At 45.6% G+C, this 22,472-nt stretch overlaps 1 protein-coding gene across 1 annotated transcript in view; it reads left to right on the top strand.

Annotated features, from left to right (window-relative positions):
- KCNH8 (potassium voltage-gated channel subfamily H member 8) overlaps window positions 1–22,472 on the top strand; it is a 938,852-nt gene that overhangs the window by 405,553 nt on the left and 510,827 nt on the right. Inside the window, exon 2 of the mRNA XM_078662854.1 lies at window positions 899–1,132. Coding sequence (XP_078518980.1) covers window positions 899–1,132 — 234 coding nt within the window. The remainder of the gene's footprint in view (window positions 1–898; window positions 1,133–22,472) is intronic.

The raw sequence follows: 22,472 nt of genomic DNA, 5'->3' as shown, positions 1-22,472 counted from the left end.
GAATATCAAAATTACTACTTGCAAGGCATGGACTGATGCAGCCCATGCCGTGCAGATACAGGGGTGCATGCACACAGGGGGGTTCAAAATGTGCCCCCCTGCATGCATCCCAAGGCGCTGAGGCACGAGGGGGCCCTGTAGGGCCTTCTTTATTTCCTCACGCCATACTTTTAAGGCTGTTGCACCGCCATGAAAAGTGTGGCGGTGAGGAAACTCACAATATGCTTGGTGGGGCCTCAAGACCGCAAGGAATTTGAGATCCCTGGCGGTTGCGATAGTCCCAGGGTGGCCTGCCCTGATCATAATATGGCGGTTGGATGACCACCACCACTGCGCCCCCGTGAGTCTGGTGGTCGTGAACCACCAGACACATTCAGCCCCTTAAAACTTAAATTTGAGCAGAAGTTGATGGAGGATATTTTTGAAAGTCAGGTGTGATGCAGGACTTGGAAGAAGCAAAGCTACGAATGAGACAGTAGTACCTCTAAGGTGTAGTGATGTTAGAGGGTGCGAAGGTGAGTCAATGATTGGGCTCAGTCGGGCATCTTGAAAGGTGAAGTGGAACCCAGTGCTGGAGACAGTATAAAGTGAGAGACTGTAAGTATGTGATAAGAAGATAACAATAGTTGGAGTTGAAGGCTTTTTAGTCTATGTTCAATATCTCTCAATCTTCACTAAACATGATAGCAGCAAGTGGAAGATTTTACACATTTCCTGTAGAGTAAACTCTTGACCACACCCCTGTCATTGTATATTCCTAATGTCCACCCTACTCTGAATGATTGAAAGCGGAGTGTCTCTTGATGTGGACACAGATGTGGTCCACCAGCTGCACCGTCAGGATGATCCAACGCCACGCTCGTTGTAACGTCAAACTCTCTGGTGTGTTTCTCCACAGACAGCAACTTCATCCTCGCCAACGCCCAGGTGTCGAAGGGGTTCCCCATAGTGTACTGTTCCGATGGCTTCTGCGAGTTGGCGGGCTTCGCACGCACTGAAGTCATGCAGAAGAGCTGCAGCTGCAAATTTCTCTTCGGCGCCGAGACCAACGAGCAGATGACGCTGGAGATCGAGATGTCCCTGGAGGACAAAAGCGAGTTCAAGGGGGAGATCATGTTTTACAAGAAGAATGGTGAGTGAGCACCCACTTCTTTCCACCGTCTCATGAACAAAAGTTGTCTCATGCATCAGCAGGTGGCACATAGAGTCACACAGTATCTCCTATCCAAATTTTTCTCTTATTCTACTAAATATGAAATGTTTATTTATTTATATTTTTCTAGTTTATCTTAATTTTAATTTAATTAATTTTAATGTATTTTTCATGCATGAATATTTGTCTTAAATATGTATTGTGCTAAGTATGAAAGCCAGAGGTAGAACAATGTCTTGCAGTCAATGTTAATAGCCAAAGTATTGTCTACTCAAATGCAACATGGCCATGAGATAGTCGCGTTTCAATGAATCGTCAGTTGTGATGGCTCATGTTCTTTTTAATTATTTCATTGTTATTATGTTATTTTTCAATGCTGAATTCTTTGGGGGTTGATACAAGTCTTTGGGAATTGTCAATTTTCAACCAGCTGAAGCTCAGATGGGATTATGACACCTCATGGTACACATTTCACAAGACAGAAGCTGTATTGTGTATGATGCCGCTGTTTATTATTTATGAATACCAGGGCCCAGTTTCACGGTGCTGTGAACAATGGGATATATGTAAACAATAGGCTTGGCATGGCTAAGACATACATAATGACATTAAATAATCAATAGGAAAGACTACATCAGAGTTGAATTTTAGGATGAAAATGGAAGCAAGTAAGTGATGCTATGTGAATTTTATAAATGACGTAGACATCGGCAGGCTGCAGGTGGGGGGCTCAGTGTGCAGAGGGTACAAAACGCAGCTGCCAGAACTCTCCTTGGTCTGCCTAGAACCTGCCCCACCTCTGGCGCTATCCGTCGGCTTCATTGGCTGTCGGTGGCCAGACGAGTGGAGTTCAAGTCTCTCTGCACTGCATTTAAGATCTTGAATTTCCCATCTCCAGGCATCTTGGCCAATATGCTCCCATCATACACCCGTACTCGCCAACTCCGCTCGATAGGTCATCACCTGGCAGCTGTTCCCCGGGTAAGGAGGGCACGAGCTGGTGGGCGATCTTTCCGCTTACTGGCAGCTAAACTCTGGAACTCACTTCCTCTCCACATCCGCAGCATTGATAACTACTTAGCTTTCCGCAAGGCTATTAAGACCCACCTTTTTCCTTCAATTTAGGCTTCCTTTCTGTCACCTGGCTCCTGTCCATCGGCTATCAGCGCCGGGACGCCTCTTTGCTGGGACAGCTGTGCGCTCTATAAAACCTCATAACATAACATAACATTTAGAGGTACCGGCTGCTGAAGTCATCTTTCTACTGTAGCCGCTCCCCATAACTGCAAAGCACAAGCTCTCGCATCAGTCCGGTCAGCAACTCCAGTCCGGACTTTCCACGGGATCCCCCAGTATTGCTCCTGCCTCCCATCACCTGGTATTTAATTCTTCACTGGTTATTACCGTGCACCACCCTGGACCAGTCCTGTGCATGGCCCACGCCTTGTTCACCTCAGGACTCAGGTTTCTTCAGTACTGACAGCACTGGGGGACAGAACACGAGTGTGCATCTATTTAGGCCAAGTGCTCTCTGGGGCTTCATATGACGCGCCATTATCCAGCCACTAAAATATTATTAATACTGGTCACCTCTCTAGGGGCAGTCATTGGAGCTTAATCACTGCTTGTGTGCCGGATGCAGAGAGAAGTAATATAGGACTGATGAAAAACATGCATAAGGCAGATGACAACACGGGCGTGATTTTAAGAAAGACACATATGTTCTCATTTAGGGATCTCCCTATGTTTGCAGGACGTTTCTGAGTTTTGGGGGATTTACAAAGAGAATAGCAAGTATTCACCTGGGACGCTTCCACAATCACAATTCTCCAGGAGTAGTTGTGGAATTCTTTGTAGATTCCTGGTTACTTACATACAAAAGCCTTTTTGCAAGCACACAGATAACTGTACATTTAGGGATGTGAAAAGTAGTTTGCAGAAGTGCATTCTCACTTTGAAAGTTTTTCTCCTTTTTCTCCAGGTGGAAAATATTTTTATCCATGGAGAAACCCTTTCCTCTACCCACCAGAAAACAATTTAGGGGTGATAGCTTCCCATTTCTCCTCTAGGCAGGGATTTAATCCTGTATTTGACAGGACTACATATGTAATTATATAATGCATTATACAATGCAATGGGTCATAGGCATTTTTTACATTTCCTATCAGTATATATTAGGTACAAATTCCACCGACTTTACTGTATGCCATGGAATCAATCAACAGGTCAAACTGGGATTTCTTGGAGACGATGGAAGATCAAATTTTGTGTGAATTATGTTGTTTTAATTTGTCCCTGCACCTACTCTAAGATTGGAATTTGGCTTAACAAGTTGGCATGTGCAAGGCTTGTCTAGTGTGATCTGTTGGGGATACGAGCTCTTAAAGGGTAAGGAGAATTCACCGAGGGGCTTATTCACTTACAAAACTTTGAATCAACACCAGGAAAATATTTATTCTTTAGGATTTTTAACCAGACACTAAATCAGTTTGACCTGTAGCAGGAATCACTGGACTCTTTCTCCTATATGCAGCTTAAACATTTTTAAGGTATACATCCAGTATAAAAAGTAAACAGTTAGAAGTAAAATGCTGTGAATTAAAGAGAATGTGAGGTGATAGCGACTTCTTGATGGTTATGGAAAGCTCAGGGGTATCTGTCTTGGAACCTAGAACATGGAATCCGTCATTTTATTATGGATTAATATAATTCTTTTAAATGTGTTAACGAATTGATCTGATTCCAAAAATAGGGATAAACTTTGTAATCTATGTAATATGGGAAGTCAGGATTTTAAAGATGTATTATTTGGTTGTCCTACAATTCACTTTCCTCCCCATCAAATTTCAAGGCTGATGTTTTTAAAATGCATTTTTAAGACAGTAGCTGAGGCTCGGCAATTTCGATTCACTCTTAAGGATCAAGTCATTTGTCAGTGTTTACATTTTTTAATTGTCTTTTTAATGTATATGAACATGAGTTATGTAATTTGTTATATTGTTCTGTTTATGTGTGGACCTTATCCCAGTTCTAAATCTTGCATACATTGTGAATTGAATTAGTTTGGCTAAGGGGACTGCACAGTCAGACCTCTGTTGGCCTTCTGGGCTTGTGGCATGCCCACCAGAGTCTAAATGACCAAGCCCTGGTCCTCTACCGCCTTGACTACGGTAAATCCCTCTATCTTGGAGCCCCTAAATCAATGTTAAGGAAACTCCAAGTCATGCAGAACTGTGCCGCTAGGATGCTACTCATTGTTCCCAAAACTCAGTCTGCCAAGCCAGCCTTGAAGACCCTACACTGGTTGCCAATTGTTGAAAGAATAACATTTAAATCTCTGTGCATAGACTAGGAGTGGACGGAATTTGCGTAATCTCGTTACGCAAATCGCTGTGAAACGGTAATAAATCTCCGCCAACACGCAGAAATTCCGCAAACACGCAGAAATTCCACGAACACGCGGAATTGCTTGTTCGCTATGTTTTTTTACTGTTCGCAATCACTGTTTGCGTGCTCGGGGGGAAATATCTCGCGAACAGGCATTTGAGAACGCGAACAAGCAAACAATGTCACGTAATTTTGCGTTCTCCGTGGAACGCAAGATTACGGAATTTGCCACCCAAGCCTAGCATAGACCATACGACCCTATGAGGGAAGGTGCCCTTAATTAATCGCTCTCTCATCACTTTCTACCATTACATGAAATGCCTTCGCTCAACTAATTAAAATTTAGCCATAATCCCTAAAACTAAAAGGGTAAGATTTGGAGGCAGTTCCTTTTTCTAAAACACGACCAGACTGTGGAACACCCTTCCACACCTTTGCTCAGAGACCCACCATTTTTCCTTTAGAAAGCTTCTCAAAACCTGGTTGTTTCAAAACGCCACTCTAAAACCAGCTCGTTTGTGCTCTGCCTGTTGCTGCTAGCCCTGGGATGACTTTGGGTAGCTATGCGCTTAATAAATGGTGATAATAATGTAAATCTCTGAGTGTAGCCAGTGTGGGAGAGTGCAAGAAAGTGTTTGAAAACTCTCAAATTTGAAACTGTGGGTATTCACTCCTAAACAGAGGTGTGTGTGAGCCTCTAACTTTAGATTAGATGCACATGTCCATTTAAGAATCTGACCCTACAACAAATCTTTTCTATATCGTAAATATCTAGCTAAGATCTTACCCTTTTCAATCTTCATTGGACTCCCTTCACCTAAAGGTAGATGGTGTTGGCACCCATACAATGCTACAGATAACAAGACAATGAATTGAGTCTTGCATAAATGTTTAATAGAATAATTCGCTTTTGACATGAACACTACATGTGAATATATCCACATGAAAAAGTCTGATTAGTTAGAGTTGGGTAATCCATTTGTTATCATGCGACTCCAACCTGGAAAATTGAGTTATTGGTGAAAATGTTAACTTTTAAAACCTAGCATATTTTCCTAGACACATTTATAGAGAATTGTTTGCGATCAGACACAGACAGACAAGCTAGGGCCAGAACAGGGAGGCATGAAATTCCAAACACATCTGTAGAGGGACAACTCTAATAAAAGTTTTTCCCACTTCAAAGATGGCATTAGGTATAAACTGTGAACCCTCAAACCCAACTCTTCCGCACACATCTGGACCTGGAAAAGACCCAGAAGAAGGACTGCTGAACTGGTCTGCTGAAAGAACTGCTACTCTGCTGCCCTGTTGCCTTACCGTCCTCCTGCCTGAGTGAGAAAGACTGGACCTGCCTCTTGAACCCAGGACCACTAGAGGGACTCCTAATGCTAGTTGGCCGGCCTCCTCATCAGAGCCTCAGGGACCGAAAAGACTTCACCCAACTAGAAACCTGCATCTTAACCCTGCCTGTTGTGAATCTTGTCCCCCAAGTGCTGCCAGCCCAGTCCTGGACCCTAGGAAATGGGCTGAAGGTGTTCTGTCAGGCCAGCTGTGGTGTTTTGAGCAGAACTGACACACCATAATGCACTTCCTTACAGCTCCACGTTGGAACTGCCACTACGTGACCAATCCCTGAAGCAAGACCCCAGAGTTCTTAGGAACCAACACTGCATGACACCTCCTCAATGCAGGACCTCACATCGCATCCCCGCAACTCCTCGGAACCGCCGCTGCATGACGCATCCTCACTGCAGGACCTCACATCGCATCCCCGCAACTCCTCGGAACCGCCTCTGCATGACGCATCCTCAATGCAGGACCTCACATCGCATCCCCGCAACTCCTCGGAACCGCCGCTGCATGACGCATCCTCACTGCAGGACCTCACATCGCATCCCCGCAACTCCTCGGAACCGCCTCTGCATGACGCATCCTCAATGCAGGACCTCACATCGCATCCCCGCAACTCCTCGGAACCGCCGCTGCATGACGCATCCTCACTGCAGGACCTCACATCGCATCCCCGCAACTCCTCGGAACCGCCTCTGCATGACGCATCCTCAATGCAGGACCTCACATCGAAGCCCTGCAACTCCTCGGAACCGCCGCCGCATGACGCATCCTCACTGCAGGACCTCACATCGCATCCCCGCAACTCCTCGGAACCGCCGCTGCATGACGCATCCTCAATGCAGGACCTCACATCGCATCCCCGCAACTCCTCGGAACCGCCGCTGCATGACGCATCCTCACTGCAGGACCTCACATCGCATCCCCGCAACTCCTCGGAACCGCCTCTGCATGACGCATCCTCAATGCAGGACCTCACATCGAAGCCCTGCAACTCCTCGGAACCGCCGCCGCATGACGCATCCTCACTCCAGGACCTCACATTGCAGCCTTGCAACTCCACGGAACCGCCGCTGCACGACGCATCCTCACTGCAGGACCTCACATATCAGTCCCAAAGCTCTCTAGAGCTGCACAATGCATCCTCAACACAGGAACTCATATCGCAGCCCACAACCTCATCAGAACCACTGCTATACGACGAATCCTCTAAACGCGAACTAGCAGCGCTCCATAACCTGGATTACGGTACCAGAGAGCGTGGCAGAAGTTAACTAGGGTTTGTTTGTGTGTCACTTCAAAAAGAATTGCGGTTGCTGCTTGACCAGGAGTTCACCCCCCGAAACCAGTAACGCAATTTCCTACATTGACCATACCCATCCCTGCAACAAAATAGGACAAAAAATGGGGAAATGCTCAATAGCATTGAGGCAAGATCGCAACAAAACTTGAAATGTTAGCAGTGAGATGCCACTTCTGGAGCACGTTCAATGGTAAGGACCAACTCCTGGTGTAGGGGGAGCCCAAACAACCCCCAGCTGCAGCACTCACTCAAAGGAAAGGGGGGTTTCATTATTACCTGACTCAGCATCAAACCCTTGAACTCTGGCACCGGTGAAAGCCACTGGAATGAGACTCATCGCTGGTAGAGTCTGCTCACCGTGCGTTGCATCCGTGAGTTGATCACTTTCTAGAAGGCAGAATGATGGGGTGAAATCTTCCCAGCCGGTGGCCGTCGATGGCCCATTATCAATCAATCAATCAAAACATTTGTATAGCGCGCTACTCACCCGGAAGTGTCTCAAGGGGCATTATGGGAAGGAGCAAGTAGTCCCAGTTGAAGTGAAAATGTGAACATTTTGATTTAGGAACTAGTATGTGCTTAGAATTTCTGGGATATTTTTGCCAAGGAGAGAAACTTGACGCGATGGACTCATTCAAGAGGCTGGCCTGGCTGAGTTCCTCTGGCTCTCCTCCCCACTGGAGCTCTGGTTTGCTCACATCTGGTCATCTTCAGTTCTTCCGATTACTGATTCACGCGTGGGTTCAGGATCTGCCACTTCCCTGCTCTCCTGACAACTGTAAAAGCACCAGGACAAGGTAGACAACGCGTTGAGCCTAGACTAGATTCAATGAGGTGGATGAACAACCAGCATCAGCCAGAGGTGGTCCTTTTGGCAGCAGAATCCAACAATCTGAGAGTCACCGTGAGGCCAGGGCTGATGGAGATAAAGTGTATTGCCCAAGAAGTCGTGTACAGAGCTTGGGCCCTGTCCCCGAAGGGCTCAGGTTCTGATCAATCACAACAGAAGACCCAACAACTCGTGCACGGCAAAGGCCTCTACTTGACCCACTGACACGCGATACCACAAACAATATGCTCTGTTGGTTCCCATGGCCCATGTCTTTCAAGGTGGGGGTGTAGGGGCAGGTTCCCTGGATAATCACAGAAGCAGATCAGCCTCAGTCTTGAAGAGGTCTCACAGAGGTGCCTGGCAATGTCTTGTGAGCCTTACTAGGACAGTCCAGTTGTGATGGAGAGCTGGGTTTTTCTAAGAGAAGCCTCCCGTAATAGGGCCACTACTTTTCCAGGAATCCATCCTCTTATTACCAACTCAAACCCATGGAAGCAAATGATGCAGGTAATTACATGAAGTGTAATCACTGCCACCATCTCTAAGGCTGGGACATAACACGAGCTTGATAGCATATGGCGCTAATGGTTATCCGATCCACGTGACAAAGTTCAAGTTATGGGATGCCATCTAGCGACATTTCTCCACGGGTCCCTTCTGTTCAGGACCACCATGGAACGCGCGTGAATGGGTGACGTGGGCCAGATACCAGAGCTTCCATATAGTGTTGGGAATTTGACTTGGACCCTCTCCAGGTTGTGCAGGTGGCGTAAGTGCCAAGTGGCCCCTTGACCACCTGGAGCCACTGCTGGCTTTTAGTTGGCTCACTCACTGGCATATTAGCAAGAACCTCGTTAAAACCATCGCCATTTTAATGGCAGGAAACTGCCGCTAAAACGTCGATAATAGAAGCCCAGGTTAGATTTCCTGCACATCTAACCTGGGCTTCTATTGGAATTCTATAACACATATTAGCAAGCCCAAGCGCAAGCTGCAGTTTCCTGTCGCTAAAATGGCGATGATTTTAATGAGGTTCTTGCTAATATGCCCCTCAATTTTCCACCAAAAAACTTGATCGAAAACAGCATTAAAGTGAATGGCTGAAAATCAAAATCAGTTTAAGTATTAAAAACAGTCTGGAAATGAATTGACAGGTATCAAATCCGATGCCTATTTTTTTCTTCAGAAAAATGCATTACAACTTCACAGAATTCCAAGAAAAGACAGAAACAGGAAAATAAGATTAGGGTGGCGACGGAGGAAGACAGGTAAACAAAACCACAAACGCACCAGGAACATGGGGCCAACAAAGTCTGACGGAAGACAGGCAGGGAAGAGGAAGAAGAAATGGACGAGGTGGCGGGGAAAGAAGAAAGCGCCGGGCTGAGGGGATGAGGGGTAAAGAAAAAAGTAAGAGCCGCGAGTAGATGCAACGAGGCCCCGTGACGCGTGACATTTTCAACTTAAGCATCAGTGATTTATTATAAAGACATGTTGCATTATGTGATTTGTGGTTCATCAGGTAACATTGGAAGCATGCCCTAAAAAACAAACAAACAAGCAAAGCTCGCAAGGTGACGTTGACTGGCACATGTCATGAAGCCACTTGGCACACATACTCTCTCATTCGTTCCAAAAGTCAACACTCGTTGGAAGGCGGCCATCAGTGTGTCTTTGTTCGCGCGCAATGTTGGGGTAGAGACGACGGACAGATACCCGGCGGTGACAAAGCGCCTTGTTGAATGCTGGCCGCACAAAGCACGTGGCCAGGTGCAGCCGGCGCCCTTTGTGCAGCGCCCCCCAGGGGTAACTCTTTCAGCTCGTGCACCGGGCCCGTCTTTTGTCCCTCGGCCCCCGGGGCTCTGCGCCTAGAGCCTGGTAAACAGCGCCTTGTTTTCCTTGCAGAAACCAGAGCTGGTCCTGGGCAGGTGGGCGCCCTCTCGGGTTTGCACAGCCGTGGGGGCGGCCTCTGTGCGCGGGCTGGCAGCTGGCACGGGCCCGTGTCAGCTGGCACTGCTGGGGGGCTGCTGATGGACGCACAGAGGATGCGGGGGTGGGGGGAGGCTTCACGGGTGAGGGGGGGGGGGTGTCTGTGGTGCCCCAGCTGCCTTCCCCTCGGTGGCTGACACAAAGGGCCTTCATTGAACTTGTACTTAAGAGAATGCGCCGTCTGTTGGCCATGCGTGTGACGTCACAGCTCTATTCACCTAATAACACTGGTGAGCAGTCCCACAGAGAGCAGAATAAACGGAACTGCCCCCAGGCCGAATACTATAGATTTTAACTATATACCCACACAAAAGGGTAAAGGTACCACGCGAAAAAACACATAATGTCAAGGAAACCTCTCTCTGTCTCTTTCTCTCTCCCTCCCTCCCTACCTCCCTCCCTGTCCTGCTGAGGAAAGTGAAGTCGGCACCAGGGGCGGTCGTAATCTTTCTAAACCAGCCTCCAAGGGCTCTTACCAACCAGGGAAATGCCCGGTGGAATAAAAGGCCTGTCCGGCCCTAACCTGCATCTCAGTATACATTTCCTAAAGTTGGCCCTGCGTAGACCTAGGGTTGGATTAGAATTAGAAATCGGCCGGGCAAGCTAAAAAAACGTGGCCCACATTTGCATACTGCCTTGCTACAGTGAAGTTTTATAAACATCTGAAAACAAGTGAGGGCACTTCTGCTCAGGCCCCCTGCCCCCGCTCAGGATGCACACATTAATTGGCCGGCCCAGTGAGAGAAAGGGAGTGACACCTCCGCCCGTTGATAAAAGGGAGGTAATGGACACTTAACTACCTCAAGAAAGGCCACTCAGGGTCCCACTGGGCCGCTGAACACACCAGACACAGCCCAAATCGCCCCCCCAGGGTGCCAAAAAAGCAGCCCACATCTGGAACTTCGATATTAGCCCTCGGCCATTGCCCGAGTGCCCGCCTTACCAATCCGACCGTGTAGACCCCTTGGGTCAAGTAACATATTTGGAGTCTAACAAAAATCCCATAGTTATTTGTTCTTCAAGAGGCAAATTATTGACAAAGAAAAGTCAAGAAATTGCCGGTTAACAATGGAACTCTCCCCCAGGCTAACATTTAAGACATAAGACACATGGCTGGCATGACGACAGTGAGTTGACTGCCTGTGAGTCTGCTCTGCAGCCAGCAGAGGGGGCTGTTCTAACAAGAAACCTGAGGGAGGAGCCACAGGTCCGGGTTTAAGGTACACTGACAAAATAAATCCCTGCCATCTGATATTAACGAGAGCAGTACGGCCAGAGGGGCCCGGGACCCCCAGAAACAAGGAGGGCCTCTTCTCAAGGCAGTACTTGGAGCAGCACCGCCAGCCATGTGCAGAAGGGGTCAGAAGGTATTTTTTATGTAGTTTCAAGATGGCTTCGGTCCTGGAAATGCTTAAGGATGTACCTATGTGGCCCTACTTGCGGAGATCTCCTGGTGCTCCGGGATGCCCCAAACATGGAGAGGGTAAGCACAACGGGTCCCCACCCAAAGATGCACCTGGGAATTATAATCCTACCCCACCACCAGTTCTGAATAAGATGACCAGACCCTTAGACCAAGATTGCAAGACTCTGGAGTGCGTTCCCTGCTCAGATGAGACATGTCCTCGGCCAGATAGACTGAGTGTCTCCATTCACATGAGCCGCAAGGTGCAACTAGTTCATATGTACCGTACAGCCCTGGGGGCAGGGTCGGATTGGGATTAAAAATTGGCACGGGCACGCTAAAAAAAAGTGGCCCACATTGGCATATTGCCTTTCTGCAAAACACTGTTTCTGCGAAATCTTATTTTAAAAAAAGGGCGGGGGTTAAAAAAAATGCACGGATTAGTTTACACTTGTAAACACACCTGAAAACATGTAAGGCCGCTTTTGCTCAGGCCCCATACCCCCACTCCCCAGCCCAGCGAGAGAAAGGAAGTGACACCGCTGCCCCGTTGATAAAAGGGAGGTAATGGACGCCCATCTGCCTCCAGAAAGGCCACTCATGCAACCACTGGGCCGCTGGCGGTATCCGCACAATGGAGAAACCACCCAAATCTGCCCCCCAGCCTGCTCAAAAAAGCAGCCGGCAGCTGGAACTGGACACCGGTCCCTTGGGCATTGCCTGAGCACCTGTGTTACTAATCCGACCCTGCCTGGGGGAGGAGCCACCTCTCCTCGCTCACCCCTTAGATGCGATTGCATCAGAGAAGCCAGCGCGTGAGCAGCGTTCTGACTGGGTCCCGATCTCGCCCCATAGAGGCCAAAGAGTGAATGTGTGGCTCCATTTGATCCAGTAATCGAGCTCCTGGTAAAATAAGTGGGGGGGACGCCGTCCACCAAGTGTGGTACCCCGACTTGAGCCGTGATTGGAAAGAACCAAATCTTGAAGAAACTGTCCTGACTTGGAGCATGCAGGACCACGACAAACCTTCACCGACTGTGCTGCACAGACTCCCGCAGCGCATTATTGGAGCACCTTTTTTATTGTCATCCACGTCACCTGCACCTACCACCAGTCACCGCTCACACATCCATCACAGGCTCCTCAACTCTAAGGGATGCCATGCCACAGACCAGACGCCGGTCTCCTCCACACACACAGGCATTGCAGTATGACTCCACACCAACAGGAGTAAAACTGTAACCAACTCCAGAACATCTGAACAGCTCTCACATACAGGTCTGATGAGCATGCATCCTCTCGCCCACTTGTGCATGCACCAGCATCAAAGCTTAATTTGAAGTGGTGGTTTCAGGTGCTCAGCACCAGCACTTTAATTGTTAACACTGATGCTTGTGACAGTCTGACACAAGGTGGCACTGTCTGGCTAATTTACACAACAACTGTTAATTATTAATTCAATATACTTTAGAAATGACTATTATCTGCAGCCCAAGTCATTCTTATAGCTTTGGGGGCCTGAAATGGTCTGAATTGTCACACTTGTAGGACTGTGATGGTAGTAGTTGCGTTGTTACTATCATTGGCACCATTGCAGGAGCAATGTGTGGTGCAAGCTGCAGTGGCCTCCTGAAGAGAACCCTGGCACTTATTTTTTTTATAAATTAAGCACTGGCCTGCAGCATCTCAGAGTGCAAGAGAAGAGCGCCTCTGGGGTCACACTAGCGATAGCAAGCGCTATGTAAGTCTAATAACAATATATCGGCCACTGGGTGCATAACCTCTCAAACCGCACATTTTGTCTTCACCTGCATCAACTATCATACAGCATCATGCTATTGTGCAGAGATACATATTAAAGCCACATCAAAACCACTAGCATAAGAGACATGAAGTAGCTGAACCGGTGCTGTCATAAACCCAACCACTCTGGCAGTTCAGGGGAGGGTTGCATTGGGTCTGGCCGGCTGCTCATCTGGGCCACTCTACAATGCTGACTAGTTGTTTATGGGCCTCTTCTGTATGCAGACAAAGGTTCATAATTAACATTGAATGGGAAAGCCATGTTAGAGGTGCAGCGTGAGAAACCACAGCTGTGACAGGGACAGCAACAAAAACAATGACAACCCAAATAAACCATTAGGGCTGGGTGGAATTTGCATAGTAGCGCTACATAAAGTTCAGCGAAACTGTAAAAAATCTCAGTTAACACGCAGAAATTCCGCGAACACGTGGAATTGCTTGTTCGAGATGCTTTTATCCTGTTCGCGATCGCTGTTTGCGTGCTCGGGGAGAAACGTCTCGCGAACACGCATTTTGAGAACGTGAACAGCAAAAAAAATTTGCGGAGCCGCAGAATGCAGAATTTGGGGCAATTTCGCGTTCTCTGCGGAACACGAAATTCCGCAAATTCCGCAGACCGAACAGAATTTACTGCTCCAGGCCTATAAACCATGAAGACTTGGGTTTTTATCAGCGACTTGTCACCATACTAAATTCAATCCCCTTCAATTGAGCATACCCATTCCCACAAGGCAACCCTCAAACATACAGTCACAAACTCACAAATATGCGCACAATTACTGTTACCATAGTGCAAGGTCTCCTAAGGGGGACCAGCATGGATTATCATAGTGCAAATTTAAAAGGGGTAACCAGTATGAAAACATCTGCATGCCATGTTAATCTAGGAGATTCCATGTAACAATATACAGGGGCGGCTTTAGGCATGTGCAAGCTGTGCACCTGCACGGGGCCGCCAAACCCCAGGGGCCGCCACGCCAATATATATCCTTAATATCATAATCCTCTGAGGATGGATACATAATTGCGTGGTGACCCCTGGCAGGGATTTGGTGGCTTCCGGCTCTGTTCCACTTCCTAACACCCTGACCCCACCCCCCTCCTGAGCTCCGGGGGGCTCCGCCACACCCGGACCCCTTCTTCCGGGGCCCCCTACCTACGCTCCCTGCCCAGGGCCACCATGAGCCTAGAGCCGCCCCTGCAATATATCTGTCCAAGGGCTGAAACACAATGTAAAACAGCCCATCCGTAATGGCCTACTGGTTTTAACAGCAGACCATATCACAATAAATAACCCAGGCCTGCTGCCTTTGTCATAACTTTTCATTATAAACAGACCAGACGTCTGCCATCTGACATAAATTTCCCAGTGAACCGCATCAACCCATGGCCTTGATCACTGTCTTGTAAATATAACTCACGCCTCCTGTGTTGAGCATAGGCATTCAAGGTGAAACAAGACAGAAGGGAAATAAAAGCACTTGTGTTCAGTGGGAATACACACCTCCCACCCAATCAAAAGCTTGAAGAGAAGGTCAGAGCTGAGCCCCCCTCCCAGTACTTCTTCTTAAAGCTCTTTGTCTGATGATCACATAAAATCGAACAAAACTGCTCAGGCAAACCAGACGTAAAAGAAGGCAAGAGAGAAAGAAAGAGGTAAACAGAGCGGGAGGGAGACAGAAAGGTAGGAAAGAAAAGGTGGGGAGAAGAAAGAAAGATTGAAGAAATAAAGGAAGAGAGAAAAGCAAAAATGGTGAAAGGAGGAGAGGGTGAAAAAAGGGGGGAGGTTGAAAAAAAGCAATGATGAAAGGAAGAAGGGGTGGAAGGAAAAGTGCTAAAGAAATAATGAAGGAAGGGTAAACATCAGGAAAGAAGGAATGGGGTAGAAAGGAAGGGAAGAAGGGAAGAATGAAACACAACTCTACTCTCCTCACTCGCACACACAACTAACTATCTCTGGATACCTAATACCCCCCTGCTTCTCAATTCTGCCTGGTTTTGTTCTGCATGAACTATGTCTTAATGTTCTTATTTATGATGTAAGCTTGCCAGTCGACTGTTAGTGAGCTTGCAGTGACTATGTTATTACTGCTTTTACTACTCAGCACTTTGCAATTCTGTGAAGCGGTCTGATACCTGCAAGGTTCATGTTTGTGCTACAAAAAACAAGTAAAACTAAAAAATAAGAAGGAAGGATTAATAGATGAGGCAGAAGGAAAAATTAGTGCAGTGACAGGATGGAGAAGAAAAATCTCACATAAGAGACTGAAGAGACCCTGGGAGACTTTACAAAGAAGCACAACTGTAGCAAAGGCTAAAATAGAGAATTTGTGAAATGTAAATAAATGACTGAATGAGTAGACATACATAGTGCCCATCATTAAACCAGACTGACTTGAGGGAAAGGTGCGAAACTTCTGGGAAACCGGGTTGACGTTGATAAAGGGTAATACAATGATTGTCTGAGAATTTTGAAAAGTCTAAAATGGGAAAAAGACAAGGATTTTCTATAACCCAATATGAAGACATGAGAATTTTGGAAACTGTATTAGGATGAACTAAAGAGATGTGAAAAATTATAACAAAGGGAATACTGAGAATTTTTAAAAACCTACTTCTAAGAGTTTTTTCCTGGTAGGCCGGTGCAATGTTATGTTATATGATAATTCTAAAGTACTTGTGTGAGTCAATTGGTGCTGTGGGACTATCACAACTAGTAACAAGGTCTGGTAGACATTTATTGTTTAAAGTCAGGTTTTCGTGTATTTTCCAAACTGTAGAAGACAGTTTTTAGATGGCGGCGATAGGGGTAATGTGTTCCAGATTTTTGCAGCAGCGATGGAGCACGTTTTGCCACCACAGGAGACTGTTTTTGATCTGGAGACAGAGAGGAAGCTAGCTGAACACAAGTTTTAGTGGGATTGTGCCATGAACATTTGAAAGAAACACAGGAGAATGTTTGTGAATGCCTTTGTACACAATTGTCATGTATCTGAAAATAATTCTGTGATGGGCAGGTAGCTAGAGAAAGGATCTATCATCTTACCGTGGACGTAATGTGATCTTGTCTGGTCCAGCTGACAAGAAGGCCAGCATGTTTCACAATTTAGAGAAATTGACCACGTTTGGTAAGAGAATCCAAGTTGACTTGATTAGTACATTAACTACCAGCACATGGAAGTCAACCTAAAAAAAGGGAGGACTTTTTGCTGAAGGAAGCAGATGCTTGCTAACTAGTGGTACTCAAGTTCCAATGACAGTGAGGACTCAAGGTGAATCCCTACATTTCTTGCGATTGAAGGTCCGTTGACGAGCACCAAGATGCCTTGTGCCAGATGTATCAAAGGGTTTTATCCATTCTGTGTCTATGGGAAAATGTGTTCGTACGATGTATGTCGTTACTATGCATGCTTTTACAACGCATGCCTTTACCACGCAACTTTTACAACGCAAGTCGTTACAACGACTTGCGTTGGGGGGCGCTGGATAGTGAATAGTTTAATTTACTATTCCAACTTCAGTCCCCGTGGATAGTAGGGAAGGTTTTGGATAGTAAATTAAAGTATTCCTTATGCTACAGCGCCCCCCAGCGCAAGTCGTTGTAACGACTTGCGTTGTAAAAGTTGGGTGGTAAAGGTAGTGCGTGGTAAAAGTTGCGTTGTAAACGCTGTTCCCCGTTCGTACATATGGCCCCGTGTTCTGTTGATGATTGCTGAGGGTTCTAAGCAGGACCTCTATTTTAGAGGGTCCAGCTTCAAACCAATATAGCACATACACCATCAAGAGCTTGCCAGGCCATCTTTCTGGTTGTGAAGGTCACAGCTTGATGCATAAGTATTGTGACTGTATGAGATAGTGAAGATAAACTGTGTGTCATCTGCATACTTATGGAATCCTGCCCCATATTGAGGCGCGTGTATAGTCTAATTAGCAGTGGTGAGAGTGGATGGCCTTATCGTTCAGTCCCACTAAAATGTATCTTCAGCGGTTAGGGACATGTTAATGAGGCTTCTCCTTTATGTTTTATGACATTTAAGCATCATTTGATTAGGACTGCTCCGCATATACTTTGAAATAAGATATTGTTTTCCTTTCTTTCTGTTGCCTTGATTGTCGCACCCTGGGTTGTACTGTAAAGTACATAGAAGAACACACAATAGAAGCTACATACCAAATATATACCTCCACATCAGGATTCAGGTTTTGATGGAGGAAGACATTAGCATTTAAGAACTTTGTGTCTTATGCAGAGTTTGGCGGACGGATACACCATAAGACCTCGTACAGCACTTTAGAAGTACCATCTACTATAATGCACTTGTAATACAGCGGACGGGACGTCTGCCACATTTGTGATGGAGTTTCCCTTCTACCACACTCCAAATAATGCCCTGTATGTTTTGGGATTTGGATTTAGGGACTGTCCATGCTTTCAGCTCTCAATTTCTGGGACAGTTCCTGTAATTGTAAGAAGTTGTGTGGTGATGGCAGATTGAGCATAGAGGATTATCCCACATTATCAGGCGGAAATTATTAGGAGGAAATTAAAGTCCTGGCTCTTTCAACTGTAAGTTTTCGGCCAGCTTTTCGCACGTAGGGGTTCTCTTTCTGTTAGCTGTTATGTGGTCTTTTGTCTCAGCACCGGGACACTCTAGGAGTAGCCGCATGCTTTATAAGTGCCATATAACATAACATAACAGTCCATTGAGAGTAGTACTTCAACATTTACCTATATTTCATTACCTAGAGGTATAGCGGCAGTCGATTTTCTGAACTCAGAATTGATGTAGGATTATATTCTGTCTCTTGATATCGTGATATGCACTCAGCATCCTTCGACTGACCCATTGGTTAACTGGACAGTCACCACTCACAAACACCACATCATCCCTCAGCCCACAAAACACACCGTGATCTGTCTTTCAGCCGAAGGAACTACAGGTTATCCACCAACCCAAGATAGTTTACACAGAGGGCATCTTTTCAACCTGACAAACCACTGGGGTATCTCCAGACCACGAAATAAAAGGGTGCCTTTCACCACACACATAAATACTGGTATAACTAATGATACATATTGTATATATTAAAACACAACTATGAGTTACACAAATGCACATCTAACGGCCCCTACCACTTAAGCCGAATGAAACTAAGGACAAAGCAACATCACCTCAAGAAAGGGAAGGTCAGCTGTACCACATCAGCACCTTGGAGCCGCCCTGCGGCAGTTCACCGAACTATGCACATAGACCAGAAAGAACTAAAAAAGATATATTTTGGTATTTTAAAAACTCAAAATGCCAAAAAAAACAAAAACATACCGTCATTTAACCAGGTACACAACATCATTGCGTGAGACTGGGGGGGAGTGGGCTTGGTGCTGGCGATTCCTGCGTTTGCCCACCCGTGACGGACACCGTCCCCAAAACCAGTGCTGCCCGGGACAGACCACCCACCTACATCCCCCTGTTGTAGGAAGTCTTCTGGACATGATATGCTGTCAAGACGATGTTCTGGTCTCTGGAGGTAGTTGGTCAGAACGTAACACCAGAGTTGCTGAGGTTCTTTGAAAGGTTTGAGAGACATGGATTGATGTTGAGGGCCAAAAGTTACGGTTTTGGTAATGTTCAGATGGGGTACTTTGGGATACTGTCACTGGAAATGGAGTTAAGCCTAGATGGGACCTGGTGCAAACCCTGCAACTATTCAAGATCCACAGAAAAAAGAAGAATTTCTTTCAATTCTAAGCATGATTGAATTTTACAGTAGAGTGCCATGCGATCTTTACACACCAAAGTGTGGAGTTTGTGTGAGATGCTGAGTTTGAATATTGTTTTTAAAAAAAATTAAGGACATTTGAAAAGGGTACCTTTTCTCAAAGCGTTTGTCCTAGGCGAGTGTGATTACGTCCAGCGCAAGTGCTAAGGGTTAGATGATGTGCTGGTTCATTTATTGGTTCATTTATTCTTTATTTCGGTTCAAGATAAAACCATAAAATATACAACAACAATTTATACATACAATAAAACTATGCGAATAGCAATTTTGATGTGCTGGTTCACTTTAGCAGTGGTGTGGAACAGATGACTACATTTGCATCAAGGGCCTTGAAGGGTGCAGAATTTAACAATTCTGCAATTGAGAGGGAGGCCTTGGCAGGGCACAGTGTGATCAATAAATTCTGAAATATTCTTTGGGGAGAAGGGTTCATGGTACGATCCAATCACAAATCTTTATGTGAGATCTTTGATAAAAGAGGTATTGAAAGCTATTTGCACATGGATCAGAAAGTTATTTATCTACCTCCTTGAGAACACCTTTGTGGTACACTATCTGCTGGGAGTACACAACTATGCAGTTGATTACTTATTATGGTTGGTTTTGGAAGGAGGACATGATGAGGTTATGGATAAGGAACTCTAAGAAAAAGAAAAGGTAGGAGGTAATCTTGGAGGATGTTTGGAAATTGGGGTGAGAAGTGATGTTGTGCTTCAAGACTTGGTCGGTTCGTTGAAAGCTTAACGCATTCTGGATGGTTCGAAATGATCCTTCCAAAAGGGGTAGTTTGATTTTCAGAGGCTGTGGTCTTGTTCCTCCCACTTGAGAAAGTGCATATTTGAATTGACTCATGAGGGACACCATCACATTAGTCGAAACAGATTGTGATTAGACGTTTGGTGGCCAGTGTTAGATCTTGAGGGCGAGAGAGAGGTAAGGGAATGTTATGTTTGTTCAAAAAGAGATAATATACTGAACAAGTTTTCCCCAGCCATGACTGCAGAAGAGTACCAAGAGTTCCTTAGGAGGAGGGTGCATTAAATCTGGTAGGACCATTTTAGGGGGAGGTGCCCTTACCATACATTTTTCCCATGTTTGTTTTGATAGGTCTTTATCTCACATTAGCCAAAGGTTTTTGGGTACATGATGCTACTTCCTGCAGTGTGAAAAGCTTCTTTAAGGATATGTGTAGGAAAACATATCCCAAAGCTGTGCTAACAAATAATGTTGCATAATTCTGTACTAGAGAGATGGGAAGGTTTTGCAAGGAGGGTGGGGTTGACCATAGGAATTGGACACTCTCTCACCCTCAGTGCAATGGAACAGTAGAAAGTTTAAATTGAACATTGAAGGAGGGTATTCAGTTGTCTAGGATGTCTGGAATGGATTTGAAGATAGAGTTATTAAGGCAGTGACCTCATCAGAAGACTGGTGTAACACCCTTTGAATTATTCAGAGGCAGGAATCCTTACAGAAATGATGTGTTAGAGTGTCTGCTGAGGATGCATGAAGAGTGTAAGAGAAGGAGTTATAAGACAAAACACAAAGAGAATTTTGACTGGAGAAAGGCCACATGGGATATGAGCTTAAGAGGTGGCGATTGGGTGATAATTAAAGAGCTGGTGTGTTGTGAAAGGTTATTAAAGTTTACTAAGCCATATAGAGTAGTCAAGCTCTTCAGGAGTGATGTGACAATATTGAATAGAAGGATATGGCATTTGATTGGGGTCTCACAGTGAGGTTGATTGGGTTTCGCAAAATGTATCCTCAGGGTAAGTTCCCAAGGGGAATTTTGGTCTGCGTTCAGGAAGGTGTTTTGTGAGACAGTGTTGGTGCAAAAAATGGCTCCCGGAAGCTGAGTTAGCTCAACGACAATGTTCAGCAAATTCTGTGTGTTTTGTGTTTTATCTTGTTTATTGTCTTGTATTTCGTAGTCTGCCAATGATCCTTGAAGGGTCTTGTCAACTGTATTGTTTGTTTGAAGATGTATTTTATATTGAATGTGTATATCTACCTTCAGGTTATGTTCTAGAATAGAATCTGACGTTTATGTCGTTAGGATTCTACCTATTTCAGTTGGCCTGGTGTAAGATTTTGGCTGGGGTTTGTCTATTTAATCTTCCTGTGTTGTCATCTGTACCACTTGTTATCTCTGACTGTACCCCTTCCAGTGGCGGCCAGCACAGGTAAGACTGGTGGGATGGGGCAGGGGGCACAGGTGGAGTGGGAGAGAGAGTCAACAGATGACGGGTTAGTTAAAATTAAATAAAAAAATAATAAAACCACTAACCTTGCACTCACCACATCACCGAGTTGGCGATGTGGCGAGTGTGAGCTGTGTTTTTTTATTTTATTTAATTTTAACTAGCCAATCGTCTGTCGACTTTTTCGCCCTACCGATCTTACCTGTGACAGCCGCCACTGACCCCTTTCCACAGAAGGATGTGGTTCTACCAAAAGCTAGGCCTGTTGTACTTGTCAAACCAAGCACCCATCTCTATGTATAGCCAATTAAATGACATGACCCTATGTCATGCAACCCAGAAAGTGGATGAGGAACATTATTTTGGCATACCCAGCGAAGGACCAACCACCTATAAAAGTTGCAGAACAGCTCAAAGACTGACAAACTATGTAAAATGACTAAAAACAACCCACAGCAGCACCAAGCCAAAAGGTTCCTGCCATGAAGGGTGCTTTAATGTTGGATCAGTCCCAAAGCCTCAGGAACCTATCCTTAGCATGCTAACTCCAGCCTGACAACCCAGGCTGCTTGCAAAATCCAATCATAAATATGTGGTTTAGCAACTTGTTGCATGAGGAGTGATGTAGTGTGCATTCGCTCTCCGGCAGTTGGATGTCATATTCGCGAATGAGATCACAAAGCCTTTCTTTTCATTGTCTTCTTTGCTATGGGGTTTACTATGATGGCCATCTGGTCTGTCGTAGATGGTATTGAGTCTACACCACAGTGTGAAAGGTCTGTGGTGTGGTGAGTTGCCTATGTTGGTTCTTACCTCAGCACCCACCCTACACACTTGTGCAAAGTTGGTCATTCTGCTACAGTTTGTGAGCAAGTTTTGACTTCTGCAGGGGTAGGGAGAGGCAGGATGTAGTTCTGTGCTGCAACATCCACGTGTTTGTCAAAAAATTAAAATAATGTACTTGTTCCAGAAATAGTTAGTTTTATTTATTGTAATTAAGCCAGATAAACATCCTTGTGGACAGTACCGCGACAGCAGGTAACTCTCCACTGGTCACTTGAACACTCCAACTTCCTCGTTCTACATCCCATAAGGTAACTGTACGACTTAAAGACACAGAAGACATAACACTCTTCCCATAAGAACTTTTGAAACATTAACTGGGAATTTATAACACACAACTAAAGTCAGAATATGCCTAAGTAGTGTCTATTAAAATAATATTTACAAACAAATCTCAGAGTTTATACAAAATCTTTCAC

Source organism: Lissotriton helveticus, chromosome 10, assembly GCF_964261635.1.
Source record: "Lissotriton helveticus chromosome 10, aLisHel1.1, whole genome shotgun sequence".
NCBI classification, from domain to species: Eukaryota; Metazoa; Chordata; class Amphibia; order Caudata; family Salamandridae; genus Lissotriton; species Lissotriton helveticus.
Note: the sequence above shows the minus strand (reverse complement) of the source record. Positions and strands in the feature narration are given on the sequence as shown.